At 39.6% G+C, this 15,809-nt stretch overlaps 1 protein-coding gene across 1 annotated transcript in view; it reads right to left on the minus strand.

Moving 5' to 3' along the window:
• adamts7 (a disintegrin-like and metallopeptidase (reprolysin type) with thrombospondin type 1 motif, 7) overlaps positions 1-15,809 on the minus strand; it is a 141,218-nt gene that overhangs the window by 107,610 nt on the left and 17,799 nt on the right. The window contains exons 3-4 of the mRNA XM_084742036.1: positions 3,969-4,152; positions 1,750-1,946 (exon numbers count right to left, since the gene is read on the minus strand). Coding sequence (XP_084598162.1) covers positions 1,750-1,946; positions 3,969-4,152 — 381 coding nt within the window. The remainder of the gene's footprint in view (positions 1-1,749; positions 1,947-3,968; positions 4,153-15,809) is intronic.

Consider the following 15,809-nt stretch of genomic DNA (forward strand, 5'->3'; position numbering starts at 1 on the left):
TTTATTAATCCCACTTGGGAAAATTTAATTTTTACACGTTTTTTTTTCTCAGCATACACACTGGCCTGAAACACACACACACACACACACACACACACACACACACACACACACACACACACAGGACCTACAGATGCATTTGTGATGAGATGCCACACAGTCAGAGCTCAGTCCCTTCCACAGGGACACCTCTGAAGTGCCCAGGAGGTGAACTGGCACCTCTCCGTCTACGAGTCCAGACTCTGTAACACGGTCCCTGCTGGACTTGAGCCGACTACCCTCCAGTTCCCGAGCCAAGTCTACAGACTGAGCCACTGCCCCCTCCAACAGGTTAGTGCAGGTTTTTATATTTTTGTATGAGATTACTTTTTGAAAACCTGCTGCAAGAATAAGCACATTTTCACCTCCATTATTAAATTGTATCATTTTATATGGTCTCTGATATAAAAAGCATTATTTGTTTGAAGCATAAGATGGAAAAAAGTGCAAGTCTACAGGACTAAAATAAACATATCTAACAAAATATTATAATCTCAACGGTCCGCTGAGCTTTCAGCCACATTATTTCAGCTAACGAAGTTGGCTCAGGTATCATCATTATCTAATTTTCTAAAAAATCATTGACAGCGATCACACTTAAAGGAAAAATCTGCAACAATTTTTGCAAATGCACCAATCAAAGTCGTTGCCTTCTCCCTGGCTCAGGGAACAAGAGAGCGTTTGGGAGTGAGAATTAGGTTGTTTGTTTCACAGCGGTTGGGTTCTAAAGCACAAATAAACACACCCACACCTCTACACAGCACCAGGTTTTGTGTGAATACAGCCAAACTGATCCTCAGCCTGCTCTGCCTGTGTGTGTGTCTATGTGTGTAAAACTCTCTCCGCAGCTCTCAATAGAGGAAAGAGAGGAGAATGCAATGTAGCCGCTGGTCATTACAGTTTTATAGAGTTCAGACCTCGAACTGCATCACCACCACTGCCAAACAGCCTGAAGCCCAGAAACATCCCCAGTAAAGAACAACCTTAGAAAATAAAGAAATTACAGGCAGGGTCTCTGCAGAAACACCCACCACAAACTTCTAGTGGGTCATAAGTGATTTAAGCGATTTAGAAAAGTTCAAAGAAAACAAAAAACAAGCTCAGTTTCAGCTCAGCTCCATTGTTGTGCACAACTGACAGCGCTTCTGTATTCTTTTCTTTTGCAGTGTGTTTTATTCATTTGCAGATTTTTTTTTTTATAATGCAACACAGACACTGTTGAAGTGATGAAGAGGCTTCTTCTTCATTTGCTGCTTCAGATAGCTGTCAGTATTCGTGCCAAAACACAATGCAGGAGTGAAACTTATACTTAACAATTTGAGAAATGCACTAAGGGGCTGAATGAGAAGATCAGTGCCATTCTCAAGTCTGCACAGTCAGGAGAGAGTTAGCTTAGCTTAGCATAAATACTGGAAACAGGGTTTTATTTTTTTGCTCTGGACAGAGTCTGGCTACCCGTTTCCTCCTGCTCTCAGTCTTTATGCAATGCTAAGCTAACATTCATGTCAACATGAAGTGGCAGCAATTTTCTTATCTAAGCATAGTTCCCAAAATTTTGAACTATTCTGTCTTCTTTTTAATTGATAAATGAGTTAATAAGGGAACAAATAGTTTGAACTTGTTGATAAATCTATAATTCAAACATGGATGTTGATGAAATGTGCACTGATTCATGTTACATTTATGTTATTATAAGTTTCATTTACTTACAATGTTCATGACAGCGAGGACATAGCTTTCCACAGCTTTACTCCCATGATGCTCGACCATTTTAGGATCGGCCACCACCAGCGTTTCCACCCACTTCTCTTTGCTGACTGAGCGCTGACGAATCCTCCTCCTCCTCCTCTGCCGGCGGAGCTCCCACCGCTCACGCTGTCTCTCAATGTCAAGACTTTGATGGGAATCTGGAGATACGAAGACAGAAATACACATTTAGAATTTGCTTACTGAAGCTCAGTGTGTGGCAACAACAACTCCAGGTATGAATTTTAACTTACCACAGACACTCTGTTTTTCTTGGATCAAGGCCTAAACCTGCACACAGCCTCGCTGCCTTTACTATTCTTCCCGCTCCTGAAGTGTTATTCTAATGCTCAAATAACAAATGACGGGGAATCAATTTAACTTAAAATGTAAGCAACCTCGACGTTAGAGCATGTTTAGCTACTTTGGGGAGCACAATGGATCATGATTGGGTCCTTTGTCTGCTTTTGAAGGAATAAAACACCTTAAAAAAAACATCCTTCATCATTTTAGCCGACAGCAGCCTGATGGAATAATCTGCAATCTCGCCTAAAAATCAAAATACTAACACCCATCTGAAGATTTAAGACATTTCTCACTTGTCCTCCCAAACCTGACTGTGAGTGCTTCAATTATCTGCAGTGGCTCCTCTGTGTGTGCGTGTGTGGCCAGTGGGGCTGGAGCTTGTCTGCAGTTAATCCTGCAGGCTACTGGACCCATCAGCCTAAAATCTTTTGTCCATATTTATGACCGTTTGCTCAAGGGCCTCTTCTGACTGGTGTTTACAACACTGTCTGGAGTTGCACTGATTGCCATTCTGATTTCTGATTTTTTTTTTTTTTTTAAGTCTGACCTTCTGATTTTAATTTTCTTTCTAAGAACTATAATTGAGTCAGTAATAAAATACTGACTTTTATATTTTCTCCATGTGCTCCAGGTTTCTCCCAGGACTTGTCCTCTGCCTCTCTTCTTTCCCTCATGCTGGACTCAGACTACAGGAGCATTAAAATCCATGATTTCACAGGATCTCATGGGGAGGCACATGTAAACAAAGCGGAGGCTCACAACTTGCTGCAGTAAAAGTACAGCTGTTCAGCTGCTCAGTCTCTTTGCAGACTTGTCTCTCTTCTTCCCTGTTGAGCTGCAACGATTAATGGATCCGTTGTCAACCATTAAATGAATCGCCAACTATACTAGCGATCAATTAATTGGTTTGAGTAATTCTTTTACGACAAAAGACAAAATTCTTTGATTCCAACATCTCTGAATATTTTCTGGTTTCCATGATAATAAGCTGATCACACACTGATGCAGATTTTCCCATTTTCTGACATTTTATAGACAAAACGACTGATGGTTTAGTTGAGAAAATTATCAACAGATTAATTGAATATAAAAATAATCACTAGCTTTAGCCTTGCTCCCTGTTGTTAAGTCAGATGCTATTTGAAGAATTGCTGCATTTGTGTCAGTATCCTTCTTTGCACTCCTATTGGTCCACACTGGTATTATCATCACCTGCTGATGGAGCCATTCATCCATCCTTCTATTGTGCTATGACTCATATCATGGTAATTACCATTTACCATTTCATTTCTTTCTGTGAGCACTTTCATCCACATCAGGTGTGTGTTAAAAACTACCACTTAATCACACACACACCACTGCACACAGTGAGAAGGAGACAGGAACCTTTTTTTTGCTTCTTTTTTTTTTTTCTCCCTGAAATGATTCATGTGGCAAAAGCTGCGCAAATCCCTTATAACGTATTCTCTTCACAAGCTCAAAGCATATCTTCGAGGACGCTCAATTTTCTTTCAGGGTCAATTAAACCCACTCAGAATTTCAAATAGTTGATTTATGAGCTTCTCGACGTCAATGTTTTTATTCTTCTGACCTCTGCAGATTATTAGCTGGAGACAGACTCATGAGAGAGACAAGAAATGTCATCAAGTCTTCTTCAAGTCATCTTTATGCAGTGTTTAGTGTCTTATGTGTAATTAGTGGAGACAGCTTGGCATAATGTAAGGTACTTATACTGATCCTCACGTGGTTTCTCACTGTGTGTTATTAACGTACCAGCTGCTTCAGCAAAACGGAAAGTTTTAAGCCTTGTAGAAGTTTTAAGTGTCACTTATCATATGGTGCTTCTGTGTGTATTTAGTGAGCGACAAGGGATTCACCTTTAATTCCACAGGTGCCGTTGAGTTCTTGTTTCCCTGAGATGGGCTGTACGACTGGACTCCAGGAGGGAGGGGACGCGTGGCGTTTGTAGATGGCGTGGGCTTGTGGTGCTGAGGTCTCATGGCTTGGCTTCTCCAGAGGCTGAATGAAAAACTCCTCATCAGACAGCTTGAACAGTCCTGTCTGAGGAAAACAAGAGCAGCAAGTCAATTTTCTCTCAATATTTCAGAAGAACATTGAAGCTACAATGTATTTTCTACTAGAATACGAAGGCATAAGGCGGCACATCGCCTGACTGTAGAGCTGCAACTATCAATCGATTAAACAGAGAAAAGATTTAAACTAATGCAAAACATTTAGTGGTTCAAGGTTCCTGAATGACTGAATTTGCTGCTGGTCTTGGTCTTACATAATCGTAAACTAAATATCTCTGAGTTCTGAGCCAAAGATTTGAAGGCATCACTTTGTACTCTACATACTACAGTCTAGAATATAGTGAGGGGGATTTTTTCCACACTTTTCTTGTGTTTCATAGACCAAGACATAATTAAAGTAACCAAGAAAAAAAGAGCCTGAAGTTCTTCACAAAGTACATGCACCAAGTGCTTCACATAAAAGCACATAGAACATAGAAACAGGACTAGTGCCATAATAAATGTCAAATAAGATGAAAAAAAAAACAAGTAAAAATAGATGAGAACAGAATACACAAATGCATCTACACATGATAAGACCCACTTGATAATACTAGTAAAAGTAAGATAAAAATTAGGATGAAAGTAGAAATCATAAGGTGGAAAATAAAACATAGAGATAGTAATAAAATCACAGTTAAAAATAGAGGACACAGAATGCATCAAATCAAGGAAAATACAACACTGCAAAAGAATTGCAGCAGTCAAGCGCACACATTTAACTTCTGCCGCCGGATGTCTCACTGATATCAAGACAATAATAAAGTACATAGTTTGATGATGTTGTGAAGGAGTGTGGGATGATGGGAGTTGTTTTCTTTGTTGTTAAACAGCCATCATTGCTGGTGAAAATCCATCTGACATGACTGTACTTGTATTCAAGTTGTATTCATTGTTTGCCAACTTCCTTCCTCACTCTCTGACGTGTTCTGTGTTTAACAGAAGTTATAGCAACTGGCAGCTAGTAGGCAACACACCGTTACCTTGAACAAATTACTGATTTGAGTTTAACAACAAATATTTGGGATAATGTAAGAACACAACTCAATAAACAAAATTTTTTAGACATTTTAATGTGGAACCGTTACATATTAAAGCTTTGAAGCCCTCGAGTGAAAAGAAATGTCTTTTACCGCGCAGCAGCTGCAGGTCATGTTGAGTTGCAGTTACTGTAGTTAAGCTTTGGTTAGTATGAAGGTAAGAAGTTAAATTGTGAATTTACTCTCAGATGAAGAGCTGCATAATTCTGGCAGCACGGGCTAAATTAAAAGCTCCAACACACACGTTGATAAATGGCGCTCTTTATCATTCTGTAGCTGCCTCAGCCTCACAAAAAAAACCCTGCAAGAAATCTGCTCTCCAACAAGAAGCTGTTATTAATATTTAATATACCAATTCAATACAGGAAAGCATACAAAACTGAGGAAACTTTCCAACTTTCCATTTTCGATATAATACATAGTCTTACAAATCCCAGTAAGCTTCCAGTGAAACAGTAGAAACGGCCTGATGTTTTAAGTCTGCTGTAGATTTCCAGGGTGCAGCTGAGACAGGGGAAAGATCAGATGTCACATAAATTACTGCACCCTAAAACCGTGTTGGCACGGTGCCAAAAACTGAATTCCAGTAGCCCGCTCCTTTTTCTCTCGACCATCCCTGCCCTATATTTAATTCTTGTCCACCTTCTGCTCCCGTTGGCTCTCTCAGCTGTCACAGAGTTGCAGGGTCCCACCGAGGCTCTGACAGGAGGGCCGAGGCCGCAATATATTTAGTAGACGGGGAGGATTTTTATTCTCATCTCTCCCAGTAACAGAGAGCAGCTTCAACGATGCAATGAGGGAAAATACACTGGACATTTACGCATAAGATTGGATGTTTAGACTCATTCTATCTGATGTAATTTGTGTCATATTTAGAAAATAACCCCCAGTTTTTGATGTGAATATGACCCTGTCTTCTCTTCTCTATGTCTGAAATGTAAAAAGAGCTCTGGTACATATACATTCACTGGCACCTTTATTAGATACACCTTGCTAGTACAGGGTTGGACCTCATTTTGCCTTCAGAAACGCCCTAATTCTCCATGGTATGGATTCAACATTGTGCTGGCTTGTCGGCTGCACATCCATGATGCAAATCTCCCGTTCCACCACATCCAAAAGCTGCTCTATTGGATTCAGATGTGGTTCATTGTCATGTTCAAGAAACCAGTTTGAGATGATCTGAGCTTTGTGACATGGTGTGTTATCCTGCTGGAAGTATCCATCAGAAGATGGGTGCACTGTGGTTTTAAAGGGATGGACATGGTCAGCAACAATACTCAGGTAGACTGTGGTGTTTGAATGACGCTCAGTTGGTACTAAGTGGCCCAGAGTGTGCAAAGAAAATATCCTCCACACCATTACACCACCAGCAGCCTGAACCGTTGATACAAGGCAGGATGGATCCATGCTTTCATGTTATTTATGCTAAATTCTGACCATACCATCTGAATGTCGAGACTCATCAGACCAACAAACGGTTTTCCAATCTTCTGTTGTCCAATTTTGGTGATCCTGTGTGAACTGTAGCCTCAGTTTCCTGTTCTTAGCCGACAGGAGCGACACCCGGTGTGGTCCCATCTGCTTCAAGGTTCGACATGTTGTGCGTTCAGAGATGGTCTTCTGCATATCTTGGTTGTAACAAGTGTTTATTTGAGTCACTGTTGCCTTTTTATCATCTCAAACCTGTCTGGCCGTTCTCCTCTGACCTCTGGCATCAACATGCATTTTCACCCAGAGAACTGCTGCTCACTGGATATTTTCTCTTTTTCGGACCATTCTCTGTAAACCCTAGAGATGGTTGTGTGTGAAAATCCCAGTAGATGAGCAGTTTCTGAAATACTCAGACCAGCCTGTCTGGCACCAACAACCACGCCACGTTCAAAGTCACTTTAATCACATTTCTGCCCCATTCTGATGCTCAGGTCGTCTTTATTATGTCTACATGCCTAAATGCTCTGAGTTACTGCTGTGTGATTGGCTGATTAGATATTTGTGTTAACGAACAGTTAAACAGGTGTACCTAATAAAGAGGTCGGTGAGTAAAATCATCTTCTGTGGTCATGCCACTAGTTTTTGGTTGTCAGAGTTTAAGAAAGTATTTGTGATATACCTCTAAATCAACATTATTCTGCACTGAGATTAGAGTCCAGTTATGAACTTTGGCTCAGGTACAGTCTTAGACTTGCTTTGTACGCCACATGCCTCACAATATTAAAAATGCCTAGATGAAGAGTCACATGATATTTTAGCACGCAATGAAAAATGTATCTTAACTCTTAAGGAGTTTGTAAAGATCCCAGTGAGCATTTTTCCGTTTAAAAGACGACTATGGTCACTGGTAAAAATCAACTAAGTTTATTGAATGTTCACATATTTCACTGGGAAGAATTTTTCCATTACAACGTTTTGGAAGTTTCTTGTCAGCAGCACACAGCCTGTGTAGTTTGTATTTATGACATTTTACATGAAACATTAAATGCGTTGAAATTACATCTTCGTGTAGACCAGATTTCACCTACCAGTGAAAAATGACTTTACCAAAAAGTACCTTCAAACTAATCAATACCATCTTTCTTTCAACTTAGAACTTATTATCAAATTATCAAACTGATGAAATTTGTGTTTTCCAACACATTGATTCACTATGTTTTGTCTTAACTGTAGGTCTTCTTTGTATTGCGACACTTCTCTATTGTTGAAAATAAGAAATATAAAGAAATTGCCCCCATGACTACTAATGAGAAACCCAGGAAAGACGAAATCAAATCCTGTCCACTTGTTTCTCTGTTACATTAATTTATATCCATGTGGTATGTGGAATTGTGCAACAACATCTGCACAACAACAATCTCATGCCATGTTTTTACTCACTGTTTACTAGAGATGACTCATGCTTTAAGCCTACAGACACAGCGAAAACACAAACATGACGTTCACTGTTATAATCACACTGCACTGGGAGTATACATTGCTGTAATGCAGATACAGAATTTAGGCTGATTTGTAAAGACTGCCCTCCATTATGTTCCCCTCCGCTCTGCAAATAACTCTCATTCTTGCTCTCTTCGCTCTTGTTTGTTTGTGTGTGCTCTGAATCTCTGTAAACGTCAAGTTGTCTATGCTTCGCTGTCACAAACAAAACCTCTCCGTCATTTATTTCACCGGTGACTCAGTCCACAGTGAGTTCTTATGTTATTGTATTTTTAGCCTGACCCAAAACATGAATGTGAATGCAGCGTCCCACTGCTCTGAGCAATAAATTCTGATAGAAATATATACTTTTATAAGCAGTAACAGATAAAATCCGGTTTGTTTTTTAAGCAGCAGTCTCAACAAAAAAAAACTTGACCTTCTTTCTGTAGTTCAGGATTGTAACACTGCAAAACCTTTAGTCTGACACCACTGACAGTCTTTCTTTGATCCGGTGCACCACATTAATCTCAAACATTATTGTGCTACTGAAAAAATTTATTCATAAGAAACATTTTTATTTATACGCAATTAAATTAAATTGAATTAAAAAGAAGAGGAGAAGGCATATTCTTTGACATTCATGGTTCAGCAACAGAGTGTTACGTAACTTAAATTTTGTTCTCCATGTGTTTTTGATGTACAAGTTGAACAAGCTTAGGCTGACGTATTAAAATTTTGCTTTGATGCTATAAAGAATAAAGAGGGAACACTTTTGTACACCATGCATATGTACATGAGGTCGGACATTTGCTCGAGGACCATTTTTTTCTTCCAGTTTGAGGACACTTGAGATGTTGTGACAATACTAACTGCAGGTGCTTTAATACCCTGTAATTTGTGCTCATGATTTCTAATGACATTATGGAAATTGCAAGAAAGCACAGCGATACAAATGTATTATATAATAAAATAAACATACTGACATGGTCATTAGTGCTTCTGAGTGTATTGTGTTTGTAGTGGATAATTATATTATGTATAAACTTGATGATTTCTAGGAAAAACTAATCAGTAAATCACTTTTTGCTAATCCTAAGCTCCTCCATCGTCTGGCTACTGTGTTTGTTCTTCTTTGTCTTTATTCAGATCTCTGTTGCAAATGAAATTTAGATCTCAATGAGACTACCTGATTAGACGAAACTGTAAAACTGATACAGAGAAACATTTCTGGTCATAACATTGATTGGAAAAAGAGTGGTTTTATGCTGTTAGTGGATAATTTCACTGAAGACTTCTTGAAACAGTTGCTTGTAAGAGTGGTGAAGGACTAACTTACCCGGGGCTTAAACTGACCAGAAACTCAAAGCATCTTTTTCAGATTTAACTTCATAGAAACAATCGAGAAACTCAAAGTGAACACTGGGCGTCATTTTATTTCATATCGTTATCTGAAATTTCTTGTACCGTACTTAATTTCGTATGAAGGGCTCGTACGAACGCGCCGCGTCAGATTCAACAAACACTCGTAACTTCAGAAAACCGTGTAAATGATCCACCTGTGCGTATTTGAGTGCATGAGACTTGTAAATTACCATAGTTAACTTCCCAATAATACTGTATATGGCTGCGCTTCCTGCCCCATATGCCAGGAAGTGTTCATTAATGAACATTCGAAAAGAAAAAAGAAGAACTTAAAGAGTTTGGGGTTTGATGTCCCTCTTTCAGAGATCCATAAAGGAAAATCTGTCATTTTAACAGCGACAGCAGTGGAATTAAAAGACCTGCTAAAGCAAAGAAACAGGAAAAGCGAGTGCTTTTAATGCCGTGTTACCGGAGGGTCAGACTGTCACTGAATTAAAAAAGAAATGTCTTGATATGAAAATGACTTCAGAGAAAAAACAAAGACTCGCCCAGCCACAGTTAAGGGTGAGTGACTGCAGAACGAGGATGGGAACGAGGGGAAGTTTTCATCACAGAGACAGAAGACAGAATAATAAGGATGTTCACCTGGACAGAGACTTCATAAATCTGCATGTGCAGATATGCAGCCAATGAACCTGACAGCAGGTGACAATAGATCATTGAATTAATGCTGATAGGCTTATGCGTAAATTTACAATTATATTATAATTTGAAATGTAGTCAAACAGAATAACTATTAAGTATAAATTATTTTTCAAACTCAAAGCGTCTTCAAACTTATGGAATATACAGTCTTTAGTGAAAAACTGCACTGCACACGACTCTGCGACAGGTCTGGACCACTCGGAAGTTGTGTTCGTATCTGAAATAAAATTCAAAATATGAGAAAACTGGTGAATGCGACAAGTTCTCCTAAATCATTTGGCCGCACCACTTAGGAGAAATTCTGTTCATACGAGTGGTTCTTGCACGAAGACCACTGAGTCCTGCAGAATACTGTAGCAAAGTTTTCATACCTTTTTCAAAACCTGCCGATATACTTTAATGCATATTGTTTTTAAAAAGCTTGACTCTATCAAACTGCCATTTCAAGGACTAGCAGCTAATAACTGACTTTGGCTCCAAGTGCCCTGGTTTGGAGTTTTAGAGAAGTCCTTCTCAAGGCTGATGAGTCTTGCTGTGCTGCATATCATCAATATCCAACTTAAAATACACTGAGATTTTCTCCTTGGGTCTCCTTGACAACACCGTCTGATTTTAAATATGAATTTGTATCTGCCGCCACCAGCTCAAAGGTTTTATTCCTTTTCAGACACAAACTCTGCTGTTCCAGCCCATCTGAGGAATTCAGGTCCATCGAGGCAGTTAACTCACTTTAAGAGGTTTAAAATGATTGAAATTAGTCTAGTGGCAAGGTATGCTGGATTCTTGTTTGTAGTGGGATGATGCCACTGGGCAGACTGAGTCATATTCTGTTGACATAGTTGATAACAATAACATAAAACCTATAAAAAGGTATTACAGTATTTTGCTGTCCATACAACACTTAACAGCATGTAGACTGATGTCCAGCTTGCATGCAGTCAGTTCAATCGCTAACACGGGCTAGTACTTTGCCATTTTATGGAAGGTTCTGTGCCAAACATCTTTTTTTTTCTCCCCAGTGTTTTCCTCGGCTTCCCTCTCCTCCTGAGGGGTGTAATACAAAGCAAGATTAATGGTTTAGCGAGGTATGTTGAGTCTAAAGCCGGGGTCATCAGTGTCACGAAGGTGGATCTCTTTTAACCTGGCCAGATCACCATGGTATCTTATCCTGAACTCATAACCTGGTCAGGAGCAGGTCATGTTCTGAGTTTCAGATTAAATCGGCTGTAAAAAGCGCCACTTTTTAACTAATTATTTTCCTAACAAAGTTCTTTATGAGCGATACAGATGATAGACTGAGAGAACACGTTAAAATGAAAAGTTGCTGAGTGGTACGTTTGTGCAGAAATGTAACAAAATACAATATCACAGCAGCACAAGCCCACAGGTCACAGGAACCTCCGTTTGATGATGCAGAGTCAATTTTTTCCCCGTTTGCTTCAGATCGCAACTTAACTTCCGTTCTCCATCACTGATACTGCAGCTCAGAACACTGATTAGAAAGGTGATCAGAGTATCCTATTCATCTCGTAAAATCTTCATTGAGTTACACTAATTTTACTTTGATTTGGTTCCTTTCTCCTGTCTGTCTTTGTGTAGGTTTGTGTTGTGGGTGTGGTCTCCCGGCTCCTCTCGACTCAGCTCACGCACCTGGTAACATTCAGCTCATCTGCGCCATCTGTACACCTGAGACCCATCAACCCATCAACCCATCAACCCTGCTGTATAAAGTGCCTGTGCTTCACTCCAGTCCTCAGTAGATCTTTGTTTTCGGCCCAGTGGTACAGTGTGCCTCAGGACCTTGAATGTTAGTTTACATTTTGCTTGTGTCTTTTGACTAGAAATCGGGACCACAGCGTACCTGCCTGCTCACTTCCCAGCCACGTTCCTTCTCTGGAAATTATCCCCGGCCTTCGCCTCCCGGATTCCCCCCTTGTCCATCATCATCCCTCAACAATAAAACCTTTCTCTTAGTTATCCTCGCCTGTGTCCTATAGTTAAACGATAACACTCCCGCCAGTCAAGCACATGTCCCCCACAATCCATCATATCCAAGTCCCAAGCAAGGCCTATTATTGTTCTTTTTATGTTTTTTTAATCTTCTATTATTCATAAATTATTTTTTACTGTATGTTATTTGAGATAATCAGAATGTGCATTACATATCTATATCTGCCACATCATCAGGCAGAAGGACTTCTGGGTGATTTCTTTTTCTTTGCACAACAGTTTATATGGATTCCTGACCTCCTCAGTAATCAGTCACAGAAGGTTGTGATGGGAGGTGCTGCTCCACTGAGTGCATGCCAGACACTTCATATCCACAGGAGTGAGGATTATCTCCAGGGCTTCTTGATTTGTACACACAAATGTCAGTGATCACTACTTATTTAATCAACTATTTCTAGACTGTTTATAACAGTGAAAGACAGAAAATAGTTCAGCTGAAGCAGTTCTTTGATTGGTGTGATGATTCATGCTCCAGCCAAACTGCAGCTGCAGCTACAATAACACACATAATATTCATATTTCTTGTTTGGCCATGAATTCAGTTAAGTTTCTTTTAAACCACAGACTTTGAATTCAGTGACCTTTATGCATATAAGTGCAATAAAGTGCCTTCACTTAAGATGCCTGAAAGAAGATTCCCGATGGAGATGAGCACACATGCTTTTGAACATCAGTACAAACACACACACACACACACACACACACACACACACACACAGGTTATTGTATCAGGTACAGCTGTTTGTACAACGGTCAGCTTCTTTTTCCAGCTCCGTATATGAATGGTGCAGACAGAAACAACAGTAAAAGAAATATTTCTCAATCTGGGACATATCACTGTCTCAAAAATGTGTATAGCAGCAGGACATAAAATGCTCCACAAAGAAAAAATAAAAAAAATAATCTCTCTCCTCATCTGTCACCAGTGTTCATTACTCTTTTATCACAAAGACACAAATATTAATACTTATCTTAAGTTTGCCAGAAAGCTTAGCATAATCTTCAGGAATATTGGTAAATGTTTTTCAATGGAGGCTCAAAGTATTTTGACGGTGACATATTTTTTAAAAGTTGGGTGGTACTTTAGCACGTTGGATTTAAAATGAAATGAAAGAATGGTGATTAGGATTAAGTTACTTTTCAGCTTTAAAATCCAACTGAAAACACATTTAGTATTCCATTTTTGCAGCTACAAATAACATCAGTGTCTGTTTTAAATCTATTTTCTATAGCTTACACTGCTAAAAGGAAGAAAAAAAGTCGGTGTGTTGGTTTCTGTGTTTCGTTGACAGCAGCTTGCAGGCTGAGCCCCAGCAGGGGAACGAGAGACAAAGTGAACAAACTTGTGCTGTAACTTAAAAATCGTGGGCTCACAGTGTTTTGTGAGCATTTGTATTGAACAGTAAGGACCACAGTAGGATATATAAATACAAAAGTGGCATTTGCAGATCATTAACATGCTGTTTAAGGTGCTGCAGCTGACCAGCTAATAAGCTATCTAGCTTACAAACTGACATTAGACACGATCCAATTTGACTTTTGGTTTTAAAGTCGGGGTTCCATTCAATTTTTGACATGCCATGTTGATTTTTAATTAGTAAAGATTAGAAGATCATTATTTTTAATGCCCCGACAACTTGCATTTACATTTTCAAATTCTTCTTTTAAAAGATGAGCCACATGGTATCAAGTGTGATATAAACGTCATATTTGTCTTGCAATATTACCACAGAGTTATTTGGTACAATTATGCAATTTGTGAAACAGTTCTTTCCACAGATGACATGCAGAAACACTACAACAGTCAAAGAACTGGAAACATCTCCAACTTCATCATCTGCACAGTGTTTTTCTTTTTGTTTCCTTCAGACAGATGGCAGATGCGTGCAAGACGGTGAGGATGAAGAGAAAAGAATACTGGGAGAACTGCAGATCCTGCCTGACTGATTTCAATCCATTTTTAATTCTGCTCATTTTGAATGAGAATAGAATTTAAACTGTGATACTTCTAATTAGGAGTGTGCTTCTACTTGGTGAATGTTTGGTGGCTCGCTCAACAAGCTACAGTGAGAATGTGCTCATGTTTTTACATTAATCAATCGACCCAGATCAGATTTCCTACTAAATTCTCATTATTTAAAGTGAAACTTTCCATCAGTGTCATCAGAGAACTAACACTCCGCTGAGGAATTAGTGCAAAGATAGGGGAACCAATGCAAAAAAATGGTTTATTATTTTTCTTCAAAACATATCTGTATGTTGTAACTGAAATAGAACCTGCAATTTAATTTCACTTGGACTGACACAAAGTTTGAGGAACATCTTTACTAAGTGAGCTGCTAAGTGAAGGACTTGCCAAACTGTCGAAGATCAGGAGAATGGTCGTAACCGGCCACTTCAGTCATCTGAACTCAGTCCAGCTGATCTCGTGTTTCACTTGCCGGAGACCAGACTAAAGGCAAAAAGACTTGAAGCTGGCTGCTGTACAGGCCTGGCAGAGCCCCACCAATGTGGATACCATGTGTCTGCTGATGTGTGTGTGTGGGGGGGTTTTGCACTTCAGAAAGTGAAATCTGCAAAGGATTAACAATTAATTATTAAATAAAATGCCTTTTCTTTCAAGCTTATTTTTGTGTGTCAAATTACTTTTGATCTCTAAAATTGGATCAGAATAAAACAGAATGCGGATCCGTGCTTGTGTTTTGAAATGTGTACGCTAACAGGCCATTTCATTTAAAAGTTTTTGACCTCCTTTAGCACTGTGGAGCTCTTTTTTTTTATTCTGTTTGGCTCGTGTGCACGGATGTACCTGTACTGAAAGTAAGTGTACATAAATCTGCTTTGTAAAGATTTTATGTTGAAGGAAATGTATTGTGTTATTGACCTTGGGGATGCACACGACGAGCTGTGGTGAGCAACACTGAATGCAAATGCAGCTTTTGTTTGTTTACAAGAAAACTCCACAGGGCACATTTCAGCATACTTGCTCTGTCCAACAGCCAGCTACTGCAGTGAATCATGCAGCCGCACCTTAATATATACAGACAGAATACAGACAGGGTCAAGCTGTTCGGTTACTATTGGGCACAACATTAGAGCTGGTAACACTCCAACTGTCTATCAACTGAGTATAAAGTGGTGCAAGATGTGATGATTTCAGCCTCTCGGTATCATTTTGAGTATTTTTTACACAACGCAGCATTTATATTTAACAGAGAAAGGTGCAGCGAGCAGAAACATGTGGTCACTGGTACAGGTGTTTGTAGAAATGCTTTGTGGAAAGTTTACAGTCCAAGGCCAGACACATGTGAGCTTACGTGAGGAACATAAGTCTGTTACAAAAGCGGCGAGCAGAAGAGGATCTCTGCTCACATACTGCGCAACCTCAAAGTAGAGGGGACATAACAGCGGGAGACTGTGCCAACTAGTTCCACTGCTGTCAGCTAAGATGAAAAACATGACAGTGCAGTGAGCAGCAGATCACCAAAAATAAAAGAGATGGAGAGTGTGAAAACAATTGCCACTGTCCTGTGCTGACAAGCCTCTTATGAGAGAGAACACGATAAGGACGGGCCGCAAACAGCATGAATCCTGTGATAGTGTCAAACGCGGT

Source organism: Lutjanus erythropterus, chromosome 1, assembly GCF_056507025.1.
Source record: "Lutjanus erythropterus isolate fLutEry1 chromosome 1, fLutEry1.hap2, whole genome shotgun sequence".
Lineage (NCBI taxonomy): Eukaryota > Metazoa > Chordata > Actinopteri > Lutjaniformes > Lutjanidae > Lutjanus > Lutjanus erythropterus.